At 47.0% G+C, this 22,340-nt stretch overlaps 1 protein-coding gene across 1 annotated transcript; it reads right to left on the minus strand.

Annotated features, from left to right (window-relative positions):
* Positions 1-639: 639 nt before the first annotated feature.
* Positions 640-19,623, minus strand: LOC116979353. The gene is made up of 4 exons (XM_033030957.1): positions 18,413-19,623; positions 16,715-16,878; positions 6,182-6,437; positions 640-2,338 (listed from the first exon to the last, which is right to left on the minus strand). The coding sequence occupies exons 1-4, from the start codon at positions 19,621-19,623 to the stop codon at positions 1,141-1,143; spliced, it is 2,829 nt and encodes a 942-aa protein (XP_032886848.1). The 3' UTR covers positions 640-1,140.
* Positions 19,624-22,340: the final 2,717 nt, after the last annotated feature.

Raw genomic sequence — 22,340 nt, forward strand, 5'->3', positions numbered from 1 at the left:
TGTGCCTTCTATAGGCCCATGCTGAATAACATTTCACCTTGATTGTTACAGAGCTTCTGAATTTCTGGAAGTACCACCTGTCCATCTCACTGGTGGTTCTTGGTCATCATAAATATACTATCACTCTTGTATTTAACCAGCAAGATTTGGCATTAGACTTCTTCAATCTATTGACTTCTTTCAATCTATTGAAAGTAAGCATGCAGGTACAGCAGGCAGAGAAGAAAGCTACTGGCATGTTGGCCTTCATTGTGTGAGGATTTGGGTTTAGTAGCAAGGAGGTCCTACTGCTGTGGTACAGGGTCCTTGAGAGACCACACCTGGAGTATCGTGTGCAATTTTGGTCTCCTGATTTGAAGAAGGACATTCTTGCTCTTAAGGGAGTGCAGAGTATGTTCACAAGGTTAATCTCTGGGATGGCAGGACTGTCATATGAGGAAAGATTGGAAAGACTGCGCTTGTATTCACTGGAGTTTAGAAAACTGAGAGGGGTTCTTATAGAAACATATAAAATTATAAACGGACTGGACAAGCTAGATGCAGGAAAAATGTTCCCAATGTTGGGGGAGCCCAGAACCAGGGAAATAAATAGGAGACCATTTAAAACTGAGATGAGAAAAAACTTTTTTACCCAGAGAGTTGTGAATTTGTTGAATTCGCTGCCACAGAAGGCAGTGGAAGCCAATTAACCGGAGGAATTTAAAAGATAGTTAGATAGAGCTCTTGGGCCTCGTGGAATCAAAGGGAATGGGGAGTAGGCATGCACAGGTTACTGATTGTAGATGATCAGCCATGATCATCATGAATGGTGGTGCTGGCTTGAAGGGCCAAAAGGCCTCATCCTGCACCTATTTCCTATGTTTCTTTGTTTCCATGAATGGTAGTGCTGGCTCAAAGGGCCGAATGGCCTACTCCCACACCTATTTTCTATGTGTCTATGACTACAACATAACAGGAACTCGATTAATTGAAAGAAGTAAATCAAGTTTGAAGGTGGCATTTAAAAGGCTTTTGAATAGGCACCTGGAGGTGCAGACAGTAGAGAGATATGGATTATGTACTGGCAAATGAGATCAGTTGAACTTGGCATAACGTTGGCATTATTCGAAGGGCCCGTTCCTGTGCTGTCCTCCTCTATGTTCAAGCTTCAAACGCTACCCTCACCACTCTCTCCGCACTCTCTGTCAGTTCCTTCAGCGCATCTGTCAGGATCTTGAAGGTCATGAGGAATGATGAACCTGCTCCAAAAATGGAGCCAATGACTGGGACAATGTCGAGAGCTAGTTCCAGGGCTGACACGGTAACAACCGCGACTCCCCAGCCTATCCTCATAATGACATCTGCAGTTATTTCTCCCAGCAGGGGACTTTTTGCTGCGGCTTTCAGCTCTTCCATGGATTTACCTGTTCTGTTGGCCAGTCGGTGAAGAGAAGCATCATCAAGACCCAGGCATTTCCGGAACTGGATGATTGCTCCAATCAATATCCCAATGTCACAAGCGAGAGAGACTCCAGGGACTGGGATGGCCCCAACTAATCCCGAGATGGTCGCCAACGCCCAGATCCCCTTCTTCAGCAACTCACTTTTCTTCTGAACAATCTCCACGCTGAGGTTGGGAAGGGCCAAGACAAAGATCCTTTTCTTTATGTTTGGTAAATCATCTTCCAGTGCTTCAATTAACTGAACAAAATCATACTGATCCTGTTTAAAACTGGATATCAGGAACACGATGGGATCAGGGATCCCGACCTTTCCCAACGTACTGACGCAGTCACTCCGGATCTTTTCCAATTCCTCGTCTTCATCAAATGTCTTCCGTTCCTTCCGCACAGCATAAAGGTCAGCATCAATCTTAGAACGGACAAAATAGAACTTCTTCCCCAGCCGCTTAATCTCCTTGGCAAGTTTTGCATCATTCTCTTTGAATCGAGTAGCTGCCACTATGATGAAGAAATCGTATTTTTTAAATTGCATTTTCCTCAGGTAGGAACCCGCAGTGAATTGTGGGGATCCGGTCCCCGGCAGGTCCCAGTAGCGGACATTGGGCAGATTGGGATGTGGGTATCCGGTTGGCTCCTTTGTAGTTTCCGTGGTCCCAACCTCAGCCGCTCCCTCATCTTCGCTACAAAGCCCTCTCATGGCGTTGATGAAGGTGGATTTTCCTGCACCCGTCTCTCCCGTCACGGCGATGTTCAGCTCGGTGTTGTCCAGTTCTTTGATCTTATTCTGTATCAAAGGTTGAACCTTTTCCACGCCACCCGTTTCGAAGTCGGACTTCAGTTTGCTGAGCTCTTCCTGTGTGAAGAATGTGGGGGTCTCAGACCGAGCCACCTGTTGGCTGAAAGGAAACATGTGTTAGAACATGACTGAATGAAACCATGATAGTTTCCAGTTGAAATAGCATCGAAATACATTGCACATTGCATCATTACCAGATATCCTCATGTCAACCTGACCTATTGATTACACAACATGCTAAACAAAGCTTTTTTCACTGTACTTCTGTACACATGCACAATTAAGGCTAAGTATAGTTATGGTTGAAATGCTTTTCCTGCAACAGAACAAAGTGCAACAGATAATCTCTACAGAGTGGGATTCTGGAATGTGCCTGGGTATGGATCAGTTGATGGTGGAGACATGAGAGACTGCAGATGTTGGAATCTAGTGTAAAACAACAATGCCAGAAGATGTCAGTAGGTCAGGCAGCATATATGGAAGCAAAAGGAAGATGGACATTTTGGGTCGAGGCTGCACCAGTCCCACTTAGTTCCTCCTGCAGTTTGTTCATTTGTTGCTGTTAGTCAATATACTTTGACTGTGAATATTCACCCTTGCTTTAACTCATGGAACTCCTGATCTTGGTCTCATTACAGGAAGCCCAGCCCCTCGACACATGCCGCCTGACCGGCCGAACTTCTCCAGACATTGGTGTCTCCCTGATCAATCGATACCTGTCCCCAAGCACATTACAGACGCTGCTGTCCTTCCACATCGGGCCAACTAATCCTTCCTCTACCACTTCCCTCCGTTCACCTGCATGTCTTCACTGTAATATCCACTCACTCCAAGAAGGCCTCCACTTACATGACCATGTATGTTCCCAGGTTTAGGTGTTGGGGTCAATTGGTGAAGTGAGGTTTGGGTAGAGTCAGAGAACAGTTGCTTTGTGAGGGTACATCTGCTCAAGAAGGGGAGCGTTTAAATGTGTTTCTCAAACAAAGAATGCATCTATCTGTAATGAAGGGAATCGGAAGGCTCTTGACAAACAATGAACAGAGCAAAGTGGCTCCACAACCCGTGGACTAATGCAAAGCTCTGTGGTCTCAGTACATCCAGTCATGAATAGGTTGCAGAAGGTGATAGAGGCTTCCACAACATGCCCAGTCTCAACTAAAGAAGAATGAATTGTCAGATTGTCAGAGTGTCTGCGCCAACACAGAACACAGCCATAGAATCGTAGAAGCATCCAACACAGAAACAGGCCATTCAGCCCAACTCGTCCCTGTTAACAGGATGTCAACCAGGGCTTATCCCTTTCACCCACGTCTGGGCCATATCCCACTAACCTTTCCAATTCCTGTCTGTGTTAAATGCCTTTATACCACCAGGGGGCGCCGCACGTTGGCTGCCTCGCCAATGGTCCATCTTTGTCTTTTTCATCCTTTGTTTTTTTAGTTTGTTGTAAAATGTATCTTTTAGTTTATCTTTAGTTTGTGTATTTGTGGGGGGTGGTGGGGGAAACGTTTTTATCTCTTTCCTCGATGGAGACTTTCACAAAGCATTTGATAAGGTCCCACATAGGAGATTAGTGGGAAAAATTAGGGCACGTGGCATTGGGGGTGGAGTGCTGACATGGATAGATAATTGGTTTGCAGACAGGAAACAAAGAGTAGGGATTAACGGGTCCCTTTCAGAATGGCAGGCAGTGACTAGTGGGGTGCCGCAGGGCTCGGTGCTGGGACTGTAGCTATTTACAATATACATCAATGATTTGGATGAAGTGATTCAAAGTAACATTAGCAAATTAGCAGATGACACAAAGCTAGGGGGCAGTGTGAACTGTGAGGAGGATGCTATGAGAATGCAGGGTGACTTGGACAGGTTAGGGGAGTGGGCAGATGCATGGCAGATGAAGTTTAATGCAGATAAATGTGAGGTTATCCACTTTGGTAGAAAAAACAGGAAGGCAGATTACTATCTAAATGGCGTCAAGTTGGGAAAAGGGGAAGTACAACGGGATCTGGGGGTCCTTTTTCATCAGTCTATGAAAGTAAGCATGCAGTTGCAGCAGGCAGTAAAGAAAGCGAATGGCATGTTGGCCTTTATAACAAGAGGAATCGAATATAGGAGCAAAGAGGTCCTCCTGCAGTTGTACAGAGCCCTAGTGAGACCACATCTGGAGTATTGTGTGCAGTTTTGGTCCCCAAATTTGAGGAAGGACATTCTTGCTATTGAGGGAGTGCAGCGTAGGTTTACAAGGCTTATTCCTGGGATGGCGGGCTCTCATATGCTGAGAGAATGGAGCATCTGGGCTTGTACACTCTGAAGTTTAGAAGGATGAGAGGGTATCTCATTGAAACATATAAGATTGTTAAGGGTTTGGACACACTAGAGGCAGGAAACATGTTCCCGATGTTGGGGGAGTCCAGAACCAGGGGCCACAGTTTAAGAATAAGGAGTAAGCCATTTAGAACAGAGACGAGGAAACACTTTTTCTTACAGAGAGTGGTGTTTCTGTGGAATTCTCTGCCTCAGAGGGTGGTGGAGGGAGGTTCTCTGGATGCTTTCAAGAGAGAGCTAGATAGGGCTCTTAAAAATAGCGGAGTCAGGGGATAAGGGGAGAAGGCAGGAATGAGGTACTGATTGGGGATGATCAGCCATGATCACATTGAATAGCGGTGCTGGCTGGAAGGGCCAAATGGTCTACTCCTGCACCTGTTGTCTATTGTCTATTGTCTAGGTAAGAACTGCAGTTGCTGGTTTATGCCGAAGATGCTGGAGTAACTAATGCTGGAGTAACTCAGCGGGTCAGCAGCACCTCTGGTGAAAAGGAATAGGCGACGTTCCTGGTCAGTGTCTTTCTTCATACTGGTCTCCTAATTTTGGTTTCATAGGATATAACAATTTGAACATGAATGAATATGTTGGAAGCAGCAAGGGCTCTTAAAAATAGCGTAGTCAGGGGATATGGGGAGAAGGCAGGATTGGGGATGATCAGCCATGATGATATTGAATAGCGGTGCTGGCTTGAAGGGCTGAATGGCCTACTCCTGCACCTATTGTCCATTGCACTCTTTCCATGTTGTATCTCCGTCTGCACTGCAGCTTAACATGGTGGAGTTGTCGGCCTCTGGGTTGGGACGTCTCGACTCCAAAACCGTGGAGACTGCGGACTTTACCATCTTGGAGTGGGCGTTCCATTTTCCAGGGGTCGGCCTTTGTTGCTCCAACCTGCGAGAGCTGCGGACATTAACATCGTGAAGCTGGCGGACCCTGCTTAGGGACCGGTTTCGTAAACTCCAAGCCGCAAGAGTTCGCCGCCCCAACGTTGGCGCTCGATCTCCAGCTGCGGTTGGTTCGCAGGAGGAAAGGAATAAAGTGGATAAGACTTTATTGCCTTCCATCACAGTGGGGAATGTGGGGGAGTCACTGTGGTGGATGTTTATATCACATTCGTATATAGTTGTGGGTCTTGTTGCTTTTTAGGTTTGACTGTGTGGCAAACCAAATTCCTCGTTTGTTGCAAAACCCACTTGGCTAATAAATGACGATCGTGTTCCTGTCTCTACCACTTCTCTGACAGCTGGTTCCAAATACTCACCAGTCATCTTTACCCCTCAACTGGAAACCCTCCACATTTTAATTACCTGCCCTGTGAAAAAGACAAGTGACCATTCACCATACCGACCGATGTTCCTCATAATTTTATATATCTCTATCTCAACTCGGGGTGATGGGGAGACGGGAGATGGGGTGACAGGGTGACAGGGTGACAGGGTGATGGGGAGACAGGGTGACGGGGTGACAGGGTGACAGGGAGACAGGGTGACAGGGAGACAGGGAGACAGGGTGATGGGGAGACAGGGTGACAGGGAGACAGGGAGACAATGTGACAGGGAGACAGGGTGACAGGGTGACAGGGAGACAGGGTGACAGGGTGCGGCATGTCCGGACCTACCTGGAACTGCTTCCTCCCATTTCCGATCTCTGTGTCTCGCTGCCGACCTGTGTGATGATCCAGTGATCCCGGCGCTGTGCTGAGGTGAGGTCAGTGATCAGAGCTCCTCTTTGTCCGTGGATGTGTGAGTCTGCTCCTTCAAGAGGAAAGTAGTGAGAGAGTGAGTGATGGTTTGTTCTATACCAAAAATCCCTGAGGCTGTTGGGAAAATCACCCTTAATCGGGATGGGTTTCATGCAATCTACTGAAAATGGACCTGCACGTGCTGGAGTTTAGAAGGATGAGGGGGACCTCATTGAAACTTACCAAAAACCTGTCTAGAGTGGATGTGGACAGGATGTTCCCACTAGTGGGGAGTCTTGGGCCCAATGTCATAGCCTCAGAACTAAAGGACATTCCTTTAGGAGTAGGAATTTATTTTAGTTCGAGGCTGGTGAATCTGTGGAAATCAATGCCACTGAAGGCTGTGGAGGCCAAGTCAATGGATTTCTCCAAGGCAGAGATACATTCTTCATTCGTTATGGGGGTAAGGGGTTATGGGGAGAAGGCAGAGTATGGGGTTAAGAGGGAGAGATAGATCAGCCATGGTAGATGGTGGAGTAGGCTTGATGGGCCGAATGGCCTAATTCTGCTCCTTTCACTTATGAACCTGTGTACAGCGGGGATGTCGCACCCCACCTTCCTCAACCTGACAGCGGGAGGTTTGGAGAATTGATTCCCCCCCCCCCCCCCCCCCACTACTCCCCCCCCCCCCCCCCTACACCCCCCAGAGAAGGAGGACTTGTTGAACACGGAGACTGGTAGTGAATGGAGATGGGAGAAATTCAAGGTCTCTGTGGGTCGGTCTACAGAAGTAGGCAGTACTTTGAAACAGTGACTGACAACCTCATACAATAACTGACTCGTGTGTAACTGGAAACGCTGTAACAATCCCCTTGTTAAAACAGTGTCTTGGACTGGAAATCCCTGTTACATCCATCTCTGTACCGCCCACTCCTCTGACATCAGTCTGAAGGGTCTCAACCCGAAAGGTCACCCATTCCTTCTCTCCAGAGATGCTGCCTGTCCCGCTGAAGTACTTCAGCATTTTGTGTCTAAACTGAAACATCTGATAGACAACAATGTTACCTGTGGCAAATTCACCACCATCAACATGTGGCAGAAAAAGGATGGCAGGGACTAGTTGGGCCGAATGGTCTATTTCTGTACTGTAAATGTTACCACTAATAGAGATCAATCAAAAAAATCAGGTACTGAAACAATGTCCAGGACCAGGGGCCACAGTTTAAGAATAAGGCCATTTAGGACTGAGATGAGGAAAAACCTTTTCACTCAGAGAGTTGTGAATCTGTGGAATTATCTGCCACAGAGACATAGAAACATAGAAAATAGGTGCAGGAGTAGAGGCCATTCGGCCCTTCGAGCCTGCACCGCCATTCAATATGATCATGGCTGATCATCCAACTCAGTATCCTGTACCTGCCTTCTCTCCATATCCCCTGGTCCCTTTAGCCACAAGGGCTACATCTAACTCCCTCTTAAATATAGCCAATTAACTGGCCTCAACTACCTTCTGCGGGAGAGAATTCCAGAGATTCACCACGCTCTGTGTGAAAAACGTTTTCCTCATTTCGGTCCTAAAAGATTTCCCCTTTATCCTTAAACTGTGACCTCTTGTTCTGGAAGGCAGTGGAAGCCAATTTACTGGATGTTTTCAAGTGAATCCGATTTAGTTCTTATGGGTTAAAGGAATCAAGGGACGTGGGGGGGGGAAATCAGGAACGGGGAACTGATTTTAGATGATCAACCATGATCATATGGAATGGCGGTGCTGGCTCGAGCCGCCGACTACTACAACTATTTTGCTGTTTCTGTGATTCTAACGTGGCTCCGAGAGAGGGTTGATATTCTGCAGGGGGTCCCGGGCCCGGAGACAAGTGTCAGACAGGGGCAGACAATCCACTCAGTCTCCTCGCCGCCCACAGGAGGCCGCGGGGCTGGAGTTTGTGCCGCTCTGGTTGTAGCGGATGTTAATGAATCCAGTGACAACAGCGGCCGCCTTCTCTCATTGAGTGCCCGGAACAACCAGACGGACTAGTAACGTGACAACAAACACCAGCGGCCACTCGGTAATCCCCTATCATGTTTACGAATCTATTTGCAATGAATTCTCTGTATTGAGTGCAACGCCCGCTCTCTGAAACCGCTCCCATTCAGAGAGACCGATGACCTCTCTTGGACCCACAATACCTCAACTCTGATCAAGAAGGCTCACCAGCGTCTCTTCTTCCTGAGGAGACTGAAGAAGGTCCATCTGTCTCCTCAGATCCTGGTGAACTTCTACCGCTGCACCATCGAGAGCATCCTTACCAACTGCATCACAGTATGGTATGGCAACTGCTCTGTCTCCGACCGGAAGGCATTGCAGAGGGTGGTGAAAATTGCCCAACGCATCACCGGTTCCTCGCTCCCCTCCATTGAGTCTGTCCAAAGCAAGCGTTGTCTGCGGAGGGCGCTCAGCATCGCCAAGGACTGCTCTCACCCCAACCATGGACTGTTTACCCTCCTACCATCCGGGAGGCGCTACAGGTCTCTCCGTTGCCGAACCAGCAGGTCCAGGAACAGCTTCTTCCCGGCGGCTGTCACTCTACTCAACAACGTACCTCGGTGACTGCCAATCACCCCCCACCCCCCGGACACTTATTATCACTTATTATTATTTATTCAAATCATTTGCTATGTCGCTCTTCCAGGGAGATGCTAAATGCATTTCGTTGTCTCTGTACTGTACACTGACAATGACAATTAAAATTGAACCTGAATCTGAGAGAACCCGAAGGACAAACAAAGGGTGTTTTGCTGCTGCTGTTAAGTTTCGATTCGCCCAAAACTTCAAGCCCAGACTATGCCGGAAGTAGAGAGCCGCGCTGGTGAAGGGGGGGTAGAGAGACTTTACACCAAAGATCTGCTATAAGATCTTTGCTTTACACAGATGTAAGGCTCAAGTGTTGCCGGGGTTTTTCGATATTACGACTTTGATGAGGTTTTCCTCCTCTCCCCGAAGCCAGTTCTGCAACACTCTAATAACCGGTATCGTTCCCTCGGGAGATTGACACAAAACGCTGGACTAACTCAGCTGGACAGGCAGAAAGAATGGGTGACCGACCCGAAACGTCACCCATTCCTTCTTTCCAGAGATGTTGCCTGTCCCACTGAGTTATTCCAGCTGTTTGTGTTTATCTTCGGTTTAAACCAGCATATGCAGTTTCATCTTACACATCTTTCCCTCGGGAACGGCTTCATTCCCTCTGACACCAGGCCTTCCATAAGCAACAATTGAATGGTTGAGTAGACTTGATCATAGAAACCTAGAAACATAGATGTCCAGGGGAGCAATTACGAAGGCTATGAATGCCCTTCTTAGAAACATAGAAACATAGAAATTAGGTGCAGGAGTAGGCCATTCGGCCCTTCGAGCCTGCACCGCCATTCAATATGATCATGGCTGATCATCCAACTCAGTATCCCGTACCTGCCTTCTCTCCATACCATCTGATCCCCTTAGCCACAAGGGCCACATCTAACTCCCTCTTAAATATAGCCAATGAACTGGCCTCGACTACCCTCTGTGGCAGGGAGTTCCAGAGATTCACCACTCTCTGTGTGAAAAAAGTTCTTCTCATCTCGGTTTTAAAGGATTTCCCCCTTATCCTTAAGCTGTGACCCCTTGTCCTGGACTTCCCCAACATCGGGAGCAATCTTCATGCATCTAGCCTGTCCAACCCCTTAAGAATTTTGTAAGTTTCTATAAGATCCCCTCTCAATCTCCTAAATTCTAGAGAGTATAAACCAAGTCTATCCAGTCTTTCTTCATAAGACAGTCCTGATATCCCAGGAATCAGTCTGGTGAACCTTCTCTGCACTCACTCTATGGCAATAATGTCCTTCCTCAGATTTGGAGACCAAAACTGTACGCAATACTCCAGGTGTGGTCTCACCAAGACCCTGTACAACTGCAGTAGAACCTCCCTGCTCCTATACTCAAATCCTTTTGCTATGAAAGCTAACATACCATTCGCTTTCTTCACTGCCTGCTGCACCTGCATGCCCACTTTCAATGACGGGTGTACCATGACACCCAGGTCTCGCTGCATCTCCCCTTTTCCTAGTCGGCCACCATTTAGATAATAGTCTGCTTTCCTGTTTTTGCCACCAAAATGGATAACCTCACATTTATCCACATTATACTGCATCTGCCAAACATTTGCCCACTCACCCAGCCTATCCAAGTCACCTTGCAGTCTCCTAGCATCCTCCTCACAGCTAACACTGCCCCCCAGCTTCGTGTCATCCGCAAACTTGGAGATATTGCCTTCAATTCCCTCATCCAGATCATTAATATATATTGTAAATAGCTGGGGTCCCAGCACTGAGCCTTGCGGTACCCCACTATTCACTGCCTGCCATTGTGAAAAGGACCCGTTTACTCCTACTCTTTGCTTCCTGTTTGCCAGCCAGTTCTCTATCCACATCAATACTGAACCCCCAATGCCGTGTGCTTTAAGTTTGTAAACTAATCTCTTATGTGGGACCTTGTCGAAAGCCTTCTGGAAGTCCAGATACACCACATCCACTGGTTCTCCCCTATCCACGCTACTAGTTACATCCTCGAAAAATTCTATAAGATTCGTCAGACATGATTTACCTTTTGTAAATCCATGCTGACTTTGTCCAATGATTTCACCACTTTGCAAATGTGCTGCTATCCCATCTTTAATAACTGACTCTAGCAGTTTCCCCACTACCGATGTTAGACTAACTGGTCTGTAATTCCCCGTTTTCTCTCTCCCTCCATTCTTAAAAAGTGGGGTTACGTTTGCTACCCGCCAATCCTCAGGAACTACTCCAGAATCTAAAGAGTTTTGAAAGATTATTACTAATGCATCCACTATTTCTGGAGCTACTTCCTTAAGTACTCTGGGATGCAGCCTATCTGGCCCTGGGGATTTATCGGCCTTTAATCCATTTAATTTACCCAACACCACTTCCCGGCTAACCTGGATTTCACTCAATTCCTCCAACTCCTTTGACCGGCGGTCCCCTGCTATTTCCGGCAGATTATTTATGTCTTCCTTAGTGAAGACGGAACCAAAGTAGTTATTCAATTGGTCCGCCATATCCTTGTTCCCCATGATCAACTCACCCGTTTCTGACTGCAAGGGACCTACATTTGTTTTAACTAATCTCTTTCTTTTCACATATCTATAAAAACTTTTGCAGTCAGTTTTTATGTTCCCTGCCAGTTTTCTTTCATAATCTATTTTTCCTTTCCTAATTAAGCCCTTTGTCCTCCTCTGCTGGTCTCTGAATTTCTCCCAGTCCTCCGGTATGCCGCTTTTTCTGGCTAATTTGTACGCATCATCCTTCGCTTTGATACTATCCCTGATTTCCCTTGTTATCCACGGATGCACTACCTTCCCTGATTTATTCTTTTGCCAAACTGGGATGAACAATTTTTGTAGTTCATCCATGCAGTCTTTAAATGTCTTCCATTGCATATCCACCGTCAACCCTTTTAGAATTAATTGCCAGTCAATCTTGGCCAATTCACGTCTCATACCCTCAAAGTTACCTTTCTTTAAGTTCAGAACCATTGTTTCTGAATTAACAATGTCACTCTCCATCCTAATGAAGAACTCAACCATATTATGGTCACTCTTGCCCAAGGGGGCACGTACAACAAGACTGCTAACTAACCCTTCCTCATTACTCAATACCCAGTCTAAAATAGCCTGCTCTCTCGTTGGTTCCTCTACATGTTGGTTTAGATAACTATCCCGCATACATTCCAAAAAATCCTCTTCCTCAGCACCCCTGCCAATTTGATTCACCCAATCTATATGTAGATTGAAGTCACCCATTATAACGGTTTTGCCTTTGTCGCACGCATTTCTAATTTCCTGTTTGATACCATCTCCAACTTCACTACTACTGTTAGGTGGCCTGTACACAACACCCACCAGCGTTTTCTGCCCCTTAGTGTTTCGCAGCTCTACCCATACCGATTCCACATCCTGCAAACTGATGTCCTTCCTTTCCATTGCGTTAATCTCCTCTCTAATCAGCAACGCTACCCCACCTCCTTTTCCTTTCTCTCTATCCCTCCTGAATATTGAATATCCCTGGATGTTCAGCTCCCAGCCTTGGTCACCCTGGAGCCATGTCTCCGTGATCCCAACTATATCATAGTCATTAATAGCTATCTGCACATTCAACTCATCCACCTTATTACGAATGCTCCTTGCATTGAGACACAAAGCCTTCGGGCTTGTTTTTACAACACTCTTACCCCTTATACAATTTTGTTGAAAAGTGGCCCTTTTTGATTTTTGCCCTGGATTTTCCGGCCTGCCACTTTTACTTTTCACCTTGCTACCTATTGCTTCTACCCTCATTTTACACCCCTCTGTCTCTACGCTCACACATTTAAGAAACCCTTTCCCTTTAACTCCATCCTCCACTAGCCCATTCGACACCCCACCCCCCTTATTCAGTTTAAAACCACCCGTGTAGCAGTGGCAAACCTGCCTGCCAGAATGCTGGTCCTGCTGATCACACGGGCAAAAGTGATCGGAGTAAAATTAGGCCATTTGGCCCATCATGTCGACTCCGCAATTCAATCATACCTGATCTATCTCTCTCCCCACTAACCCCATTCTCCTGCCTTCTCCCCATAACCCCTGACACATGTGGTAATCAAAAATCTGAGGATATGACCTCTAGTCCCAGACTCTCCCAATAATGGCGGATTAGACTTGATGGGCCGAAAAGCCTAATTCTACTCCAGTCACTTATGACCTGATGACATTATTTAGATGTTTAAGAAGGAACTGCAGATGCTGGAAAATCGAAGGTACATAAAAAAGCTGGAGAAACTCAGCGGGTGCAGCAGCATCTATGGAGCGAAGGAAATAAGCAACGTTTCGGGCCGAAACGGTGCCTATTTCCTTCGCTCCATAGATGCTGCTGCACCCGCTGAGTTTCTCCAGCTTTTTTGTGTACCTCTGACATTATTTAGATAGTGGCTTTATATGTTATCACGTGTGCAGAGACAAGGTGAGATGCTTGTTATGTGTGCGATCCAGTCTAATTGTACTCTAGCTGTGTGGGGTTGTGGAGTGGAGGAGTGTGCTGGAGTGGGGTTGGGCATGGCCCAGCGTGATGCCATCGTCTCCTTCCACCAGCGATCCATGCAGCTGCCTACGGGCATCGCTCCTACGTTGCTCCATTCATTTACTCGACTGGTTGTGCAGGGTCTCTCCCTTCTCAAGCCACCACTTCTGTGTTCTCAGTTTAACAGTTGTTGCCCCCGGGCTTTGACAGCTTGTGCACCTTCCTGTTTCTACAACTTAATGGTACAAAAGTTTGTTGTTGCCTAGTGTTACGCCAATGTCCCTCTTACAGGGCGCAGGAAGGCAGGGGGGTCAAAAATACTTTTGGCACTTTGGCTCATCAGTCAGAGTATTGAGTATAGAAGTTAGAGGGTCACGTTGCTGTTGTATAAGACGTTGGTGAGGCCACATTTAGAATATTGTGTTCAGTTTGGGGCACCATGTTATAGGAAATATGTCGTCAAGCTGGAAAGGGTGAGGAGATTTATGATGATGTTGCCAGAACTCAAGGGCCTGAGGTATAAGGAGCAGTGGAGCAGGCTGGCACTCTATACCTGGGAACGCAGGAGGATGAGAGGTACAAAATATACGTACTTCTTACAGAAGTGTATAAAATTGTCAGAGGTGTGGATCGGGTAAACGCATGGAGACACGTGCCCAGTAAAGGGGAGTCGAGAACGAGAGGACATAGGTTTAATGTGAGGGGAATGGGTTACAAGAGGAAGCTATAGAACGGGGTGACATTATGACTTTAATAAATATTTGAACAGATGTATGGATCGGAAGGGTTCGTGGGCCATGGACTAAATACAGGAGAATGAGTCCAGCCCATAATGGCAGCTTGATAGTATGGACGAGATGGGCCGAAGAGCCTATTCCCGTGCTGCCCAGCCATATGCTCTATATCTGGTGTTTCTAAACTAATTTTGGACTATCATGTATGTGCAGGTTTGTACTCTACATTTGGATCAGTGTTCACAACTCAAAATACTCTCAAATCCATCATTCCAGTTGTGATGAGGGGATTGAATCCCAAACGCCCGCTCTGTTTCCCTCCACTGACCTGCTGAGTAATTCTTAACAAAGATAGACACAAAAAGCTGGAGTCAATCATCGGCACAGGCAGCATCTCTGGAGAGAAGGAATGAGTGACGTTTCAGGTGAAGACCCTTGTTCCGTTTTCATGGCTGAAGCCTCCACATGTTCCACATGAAGTGACTGGGGACAGTGGGGACTCACCTGCAGCGGGCAGACAGCACTGATGTATATCAGCTCAGTGCCAGGAAAGCTGCAGTCTCCACCATCGCCGGCAGGTGGCAGGTGTCTCCCACTCAGCTCCACTGGGGCACCGTGCCCAGAATGCGAATTGTCTATGTTTGGACATCCAAGAGCAAAGGGAACATAGAAACGTAGAAAATAGGTACAGGAGGAGGCCATTCGGCCCATCGAACTAGCACCACAATTCAATATGATCATGAATCAGTACCCTGTTCCTGCTTTCTCCCCATATCCCTTGATTCCGTTAGCCCCAAGAGCTGTATCTGACATCCCCCACATCAGATTGGGTTTTGTAAACACAACACTTCAATGATCAAATCCTCAATAAATGTCATCGCGGCCAGATTCCCCAAACATGTGGGAGCCCCATTTCCCACCTTAATGCTTCAGTACAAACCAAAGACAAGGCCTGTGTGTGGTCTTCCACTTAATGGCGATGGCAGCAGATACTGACCCCCTTGACGTGACACAGAATAGTTATTTAGAGATACAGCATGGAAACAGACCATTCGGCCCAACTAGTCGAGGGCGACCATCGATCTCACCTTCACACTAGTTCTAAGTTGTCCCACTTTCTCGCCCACTCCCTACGTACTAGGGGTAATTTACAGAGACCAATCAGATTCAGATTCAGATTCAGATTCAGATTCAATTTTAATTGTCATTGTCAGTGTACAGTACAGAGACAACAAAATGCATTTAGCATCTCCCTGGAAGAGCGACATAGCAAATGATTTGAATAAATAATAATAAGTGTCCGGGGGGGGGGGGGTGATTGGCAGTCACCGAGGTACGGTGACTACCTACAACCTACAAACCCGCACGTCTTTGGGATGTGGGAGGAGACCGGAACAACCAGAGGGAACCCACACTGTTACGGGGAGACTGTGTTAACTCCACACGGACAAGAACCGATGTCAGGATGCAACTTGTATCACCCGCGCCGTGAATCAGCAGCTCTACCCGCTGCGCCACTGTGCTGCCCCATTCTCAACATCAATGCCCGGGTTATAGAACTGGGTTGACCACAGTGCCGCACGACCTGGCAGTGATATGTAACCCGTTCCTCCAGGGGAAATATCTGTCTCTATATTCAGCATGTTGAAACACAACCGCATCTCACAAGTTTCACTAACACGGGTCAGCTGCAGTCATTTTAATTAACGGACGAATACTAAGAGTTAGGCTTTATATAGAACTTTTATTGTGTATATTTGTACTGAAGCAAGCTTGTTAATTAACAATAGATACAACTCTACTTGTCTAAACAGTTCACATGTGTTGACCCATCAACAGCAACAGTGTTACATATCATGTCAAAGAGTCACCTGTTGCTGTGCGAGACTTATCTGATTACACACATTCCCCATCAACAAGTCAGTTGAAGGGAACAGGGTCCACATTACTACACAAGTACATATTAAACCCCCCAATGTGGCTTATTTTACCATCAGCATTTCCTACTCAATCAACGAGCTGTATGATCAAAGCTGCAATAGTAATTGTCGGTTACATTAGAAACAATGCTTTCATATAATAACAGAATGCAAAATAATACCAAAACAGTCGTGGTTACAGTTTAGTTTAGTTTAGAGATACAGCGCGGAAACAGGCCCTTCGGCCCACTGATTACATGCAGCCAATCGATCATCCCGTACACTAGCACTATCCTACACACTAGGGTCAATTTACAATGCTGACAGAAGCCAATTAACATACACACCTGTATGTCTTTGGAGTGTGGGAGGAAACCGTCGCACCCGGTGGAAGCCCATGCACAAACAGACAGCACCCGTAGTCAGGATTGAACCCGTGTCTCTGGCGCTGTGAGGCAGCAGCTCTACCCGCTGCGCCACTGTGCCGCCCACATTCCAATGGGATGTATTTCAGGCGGGCCATTCTCATCAGTTCTAAACATTCTCCATATCTCTTTGTCTGGAGCTGTAGATGATAGACATGGTCCAAGTTCCCTCACAGAGAGTTGGTCTTCTTGCAGATGTATCTCCGCTCCTTCACCTTGGTGAAGTTACTGGGAATAAGACAAGTGACAGGTTCTCAGATGCGTTCCCACTTTCCCCCATACTGGAAGTTTCCCGTCCTGGAGAGAAACGTCCTTCCCAGACACTCGCTGCCAGGCACAATTTAATGAAGGCGCGAACTTTCCAGTTCGCATTGACACCAAAGTAGATGCATTGGAGTGTTTTGCTGCTGAATGAGAACTGATTTATTGTTGCTTGTCGGGTAGTTCTGAGGGACACAAACGGGCTGGTAGAATCATAGACAGACACAAAACGCTGCAGTAACTCAGCGGGACAGGCAGCATCTCTGGAGAAAAGGCATAGGTGGCATTTCATGTCGACACCCTTCTTCGGATTGAGAGTCAGGGAGAGGGAAACGAGAGATATGAAATGGTACAGAGAACACATGAACAAAATATATGTAAAAGGACAAATCAAAACTAGGCGCGATGATGAAGGACAGGTAGAGCCCACAATGGTGCATTGTTGGCTGTGGGGAAGGCGGTAAAGAGTTCAACAGACTGTGGTGTTCAACAGGACGATAGTGAGACTAGTATGATGACGAGGGTGGTGGGGGGGGGGGGGACGGAGAGAGAGGGGATGCAAGGGTTACTTGAAGTTAGAGAAATCAATATTCATTCCGCTGGGTTGTAAACTGCCCAAGTGAGTTACTGGCCAGATCAACACAGGACATGTCCCACTGGGACAAAGGTTCCCACTATAATATGCCCCGTTTGTGACTACTTCAGGGTCAGCGCTTTACATCTTTAGGGGGCTTCTGAAGTGTTTGTAGGTGTGGTGTGTGAAACATGGACACAGCATGACCCGATGCACAGCAAGCTGAACATGACCAGATCACCCAGCACAGTGTTGATGCTTCACAGGTGAACATTGACCAGGATGCTGGGAATAATATCTCTGTACTTGTTCAACATAGGGCGCAGATCCTTTATGGCCGCCTGTTCAACTGAGTGCCCCTCCCTCAGTAATGTGCGACTGTGTCAGAAATTTCAAAATGGACGAGGAATATTTCCAAAAATGATTACAGCAAACAGCAGGAACAGGGAACTGCAGATGCTGGTTTACAAAAAAAAAGTCACAAAGTGCTAGAGGAACTCAGTTGACCAGGCAGCATCTCAGGAGAACATGAAGATAGGCATTAAATGCTGGAGTAACTCAGAGGGACAGGCAACATCTCAGAAAGAAGGAATGGGCGACGTTTCGTGTCGTGACCTTCCTCAGTGATAGTCAATGGAGAGGGAGACATAGAGATATGGGAGGGTGAGGTGTGAAAACGAGAGATCAAAGGGGACGCTGCTGAAGATGTAGAATGGATCATTGTTAGCTGAGGGGAAGGTGCCAAGGAGGCATTCAACCAGTAACATTCATTCGGGAGGACAGTAAAACCAATCCGAAAACTAGAATGGGGGAGGGAGAGGGAAAGCAAGGGGTCCTTGACATTGGACTAATTAATATTCATACCGCTGGGTTGTGAGCTGCCCGAGCGAAATATGAAATGCTGTTCCTCTAATTTTCATGAAGCCCCACTCTGGCAGTGGACAGAAAGGTCAGTGTGGGAAAGGGAGGGGGAGTTAAAGTGTTTAGCAAACGGGAGATCACGTGGGCCTAGACAGTCTAACAGAGAGCTCCAAGCAAACAGCAATCAGTAAGAATTAGCGCACGATTTGGCGTTAGCTTTCTTCAAAGTATGAAGCCCAGCTCAACGTGAAATGACGGGAAGGATATTGGTGCAGAGCGGTTACTCGGCGCCTTTGGCAACAGCGAACACCTTCTCTGCGCACTCGACCAGAAGCTGCAGCGCCTTACTCAGTATCGAGTAGGTCATTAGAAATGATGACCCGGCTCCAAAAATGGAACCAATTCCTGGGATTAAGTAAAGAGCGGTTTCCACGGCTGAAACAGCGACGACGACTGCACCTAAACCCATCCTGACTATAACGGATGTAGTTATTTCTCCCAGTAGGGGTGATTGTGCTGCGGCTTTCAGATCTTCCACGGACTTGCCTGTTCTCTCGGCCACTATGCGGAGAGCAGCATCATCCAGACACAGGCATTTACGAAAATTGATTATCTGTCCAATCAAAATCCCCACGTCACAGGCGGCAGAGAGACCCGGGATTGGGATCGCTCCCACTCCGGCCGATATGATCGCCAACATCCAGATACGTTTCTCCAACACCTCACGTTTCTTCCAAATAATCTGCCTACTGATGTTGGGAAGGGCCAGGATAAAGACAGATTTCTTTATTTCTGGTAAATCATCTTCTAGCGATTTCAAGCACCGAGGGAAATCATACATCTTGTCCTCAAAACTGCATATCAGGAACACCATGGGATTTATGATACCGGCATCTTCCAACCTGCTGACGCAGTCTCTCCGGATAATACCCAATTCTGCTTCTTCATCATATTTCTTCCGTTCTCTCCGCATTGAATTAAGGTCAACGTCAATCTTAGAGCGAACAAAATAGCTTGTAGTCCCCAGCCGCTTAATCTCCTTGGCAAGTTTTGCATCATCCTCTTTGAATCGACCAGCTGACACTATGATGAAGAAATCGTATTTTTCAAATTGCATTTTCTTCAGGTAGGAACCCGCGGTGAATATTAGGGATCCGGTCCCCGGCAGGTCCCAGTAGCGGACATTGGGCAGAGTGGGATGTGTGTATCCGGTTGGCTCCATTGTAGTTTCCGTGATCCCAACCGCAGCCGCTCCCTCATCTTCGCTATGAAGCCCTCTCATGGCGTTGATGAAGCTGGACTTTCCTGCACCCGTGTCTCCCGTCACGGCGATGTTCAGCTCGGTGTTGTCCAGTTCTTTCACCTTCTTCTTCAGCAGAGATTGAACATTTTCCACACCTCCCGTTTCAAATTCGGACTTCAGTTTGCTGAGCTCTTCCTGTGTGAAGAATGTGGGGGTCTCAGACTGAGCCGCCTGTTGGCTGAAAGGAAACATGTTTGTGAAAGTTTCCAGTTGAAATGAAACCAACTGAAATAAAGGACAAGCACCTTCTCTCCCTTTCCCTCTTCTCTTCCCATTGCTCCACCTGGATACACACCATTTATCCCACAATCCCACCCTTTCCCCCTTCACCGTCCATTTTCCAATGTTCTATAGATTCAGGATCAGTTCTTGTGGATTGGAGGGTTGCTAATGTTATCCCACTTTTTTAAGAAAGACGGGAGAGAGGAAACGGAATTATAGACCAGTTAGTCTGACATCGATGGTGGGAAATATGCTGGAGTTAATCATAAAATAAGAAATAGCGGCACATTTGAATAGCAGTAATAGGATCGGTCCGAGAGCATAGATTTACGAAGGGGAAACCGTGCTTGACTAATCTGGATTTTTTTGAAGATGTAACTAGGAAAATGGACTAGGAAAAAGGAGAGCCAGTGGATATAGTGTACCTGGACTTTCAGAAAGCCAAGCCAAGTCAATTTTATTTGTCACATACAGATACAAGATGTGCAGTGAAATGAAAGTGGCAATGATGCGGATTGTGCAAAAAACAACAAAACAACAGAACCGAATAGAACAAAAATATTTGCATTTTAGAAAAAAAAATTAAAAAAGGACAAAACACAACAGTACATTTAGTAAATTAGTCCCTGGTGAAATAAGAGTGTACAGTCCTGATGGCCTGTGGGAAGAAACTCCGTCTCATCCACTCTGTTTTCACAGCGTTTCAGCTGAGGCGTTTGCCTGACCGTAGCAGCTGGAACAGTCCGTTGCTGGGGTGGTAGGGGTCCCTCATTATGTTGCTGGCTCTAGATCTGCACCTCCTGGTGTGTAGGTCCTGCAGGGGGATGAGTGTTGTTCCCATAATGCGTTCGGCCGAACGCACTACTCTCTGCAGAGCCTTCCTGTCCTGGGCAGAGCTGTTCCCAACCCAGACCTACATGTTGCCGGACAAGATGCTTTCTACAGCCCCAGAGTAGACGCACTGAAGGATCCTCAGGGAGACTCTGAATTTCCTCCGCTGCCTGAGGTGGTAAAGGCGCTGCCTTGCCTTACTTATCAGTGCGGCAGTGTGTGTTGCCCATGTCAGATCCTCTGTGATGTGGACTCGCAGGTATTTAAAGTATTTGATAAGGTTCCTCACATGAGATTAGTTGGCACAATTAGGACACATGGTATTGGGGGTACAGTGCTGACATGGATAGAACATTTGTTGGCAAACTGGAAACAAAGTGTAGGGATTACGAGTCTCTTTCAGAATGGCAGGCAGTGACTAGTGGGGTACCGCAAGGCTCGGTGCTGGGACCGTAGCTTTTTACAATATACATAAATGATTTAGATGAAGGGATTTGAAAGTAACATTAACAAATTTGCAGATAACACAAAGCTGGGTGGCAGTGTGAAATGTGAGGAGGGTGCAATGAGAATGCAGGGTGTCTTGGACAGGTTGGGGAAGTGGGCAGGCGCATGGCAGATGAAGTTTAATGTGGATACATGTGAAGTTATCCACTTTGGTAGCAAATACATGAATGAAGATTGCTATCTAAATGGTGTCAAGTTGGGAAAAGGGGGAGCACAGCGGGATCTGGCAGTCCTTGTACATCAGTCAATGAAAGTAAACATGCAGGCACAGCAGGCAGTGAAGAAAGCGAATGGCATGTTGGCCTTTATAACAAGAGGTTTTGAATATAGGAGCAAAGAGTTTCTTCTGAAGTTGGACAGAGCCCCAGTTAGACCACACCTGGTGTATTCTGTCCCGTTTTGGTCTCCAAATTTGAGGAAGGACATTCTTGCTTTGAAGGAGTGCAGCGTAGGCTCACGAGGAAGTGGCCGATTCGGAAACTCCAAGCCGTTTAAAGTGTTCTCCGTTCCGACGCCACAGCTCCGATCATCCCGGCGAGAGCGCCTGAAGGCCCCGACCACGGGTGAACAAAGAGGAAGATGCCTGAAATTGATTGCCTTCTCTCATAGTGGGAAACGTTGATTCCGCTGTGTGGGATGTTCATGATAAATTCTATCGTGTGTTGTCTTCTTTTTATTCATATGGCTGCATGTGACAATAAATGTGAACTTGAACTCTTGAACTCTTGAACTCTGTTGAACTCTTGAACAAGGTTAATTCCAGGGATGGCGGGATTGTCATATGCTGAGAGAATGGAACGGCTGTGCTTGTACACTCTGGAGTTTAGTAGGATGAAACATATATGATTATTAAGGGTTTGGACACGCTAGAGGCAGGAAACATGTTCCCGATGTTGGGGGGAGGCCAGAACCAGGGGCCATAGTTTAAGAACAAGTAAGGCATTTCGAACGGAGACGAGGAAACTCTTTTTCATGCAGAGAGTTGTGCGTCTGTGGCATTCTCTGCTTCAAAGGGCGATGGAGGCCGGTTCTCTGGATGCTTTCAAGAGAGAGCTCTTGAAGATAGTGGTGTCCGGGGATATGGGGAGAAGGCAGAAACGGGGTACTGGTTGAGAATGTAGACAAAAGTGCTGGAGAAACTCAGCGGGTGCAGCAGCATCTATGGAGCGAAGGAAATAGGCAACGTTTCGGGCCGAAACCCTTCTTCAGACTGATGTAGGGTGGGGAGGGGGGCGGGGAGAAGAAAGGAAAAAGGAAGAGGAGGAGCCCGAGTGCTGAGAGAGAGCTAAGAAGGGGAGGAGACAGCAAGGGCCACCTGAAATTCAATGTTTATGCTGCTAGGGTGCAGA

The sequence above is a fragment of the Amblyraja radiata genome, chromosome 12 (assembly GCF_010909765.2).
Source record: "Amblyraja radiata isolate CabotCenter1 chromosome 12, sAmbRad1.1.pri, whole genome shotgun sequence".
Taxonomy (NCBI): domain Eukaryota; kingdom Metazoa; phylum Chordata; class Chondrichthyes; order Rajiformes; family Rajidae; genus Amblyraja; species Amblyraja radiata.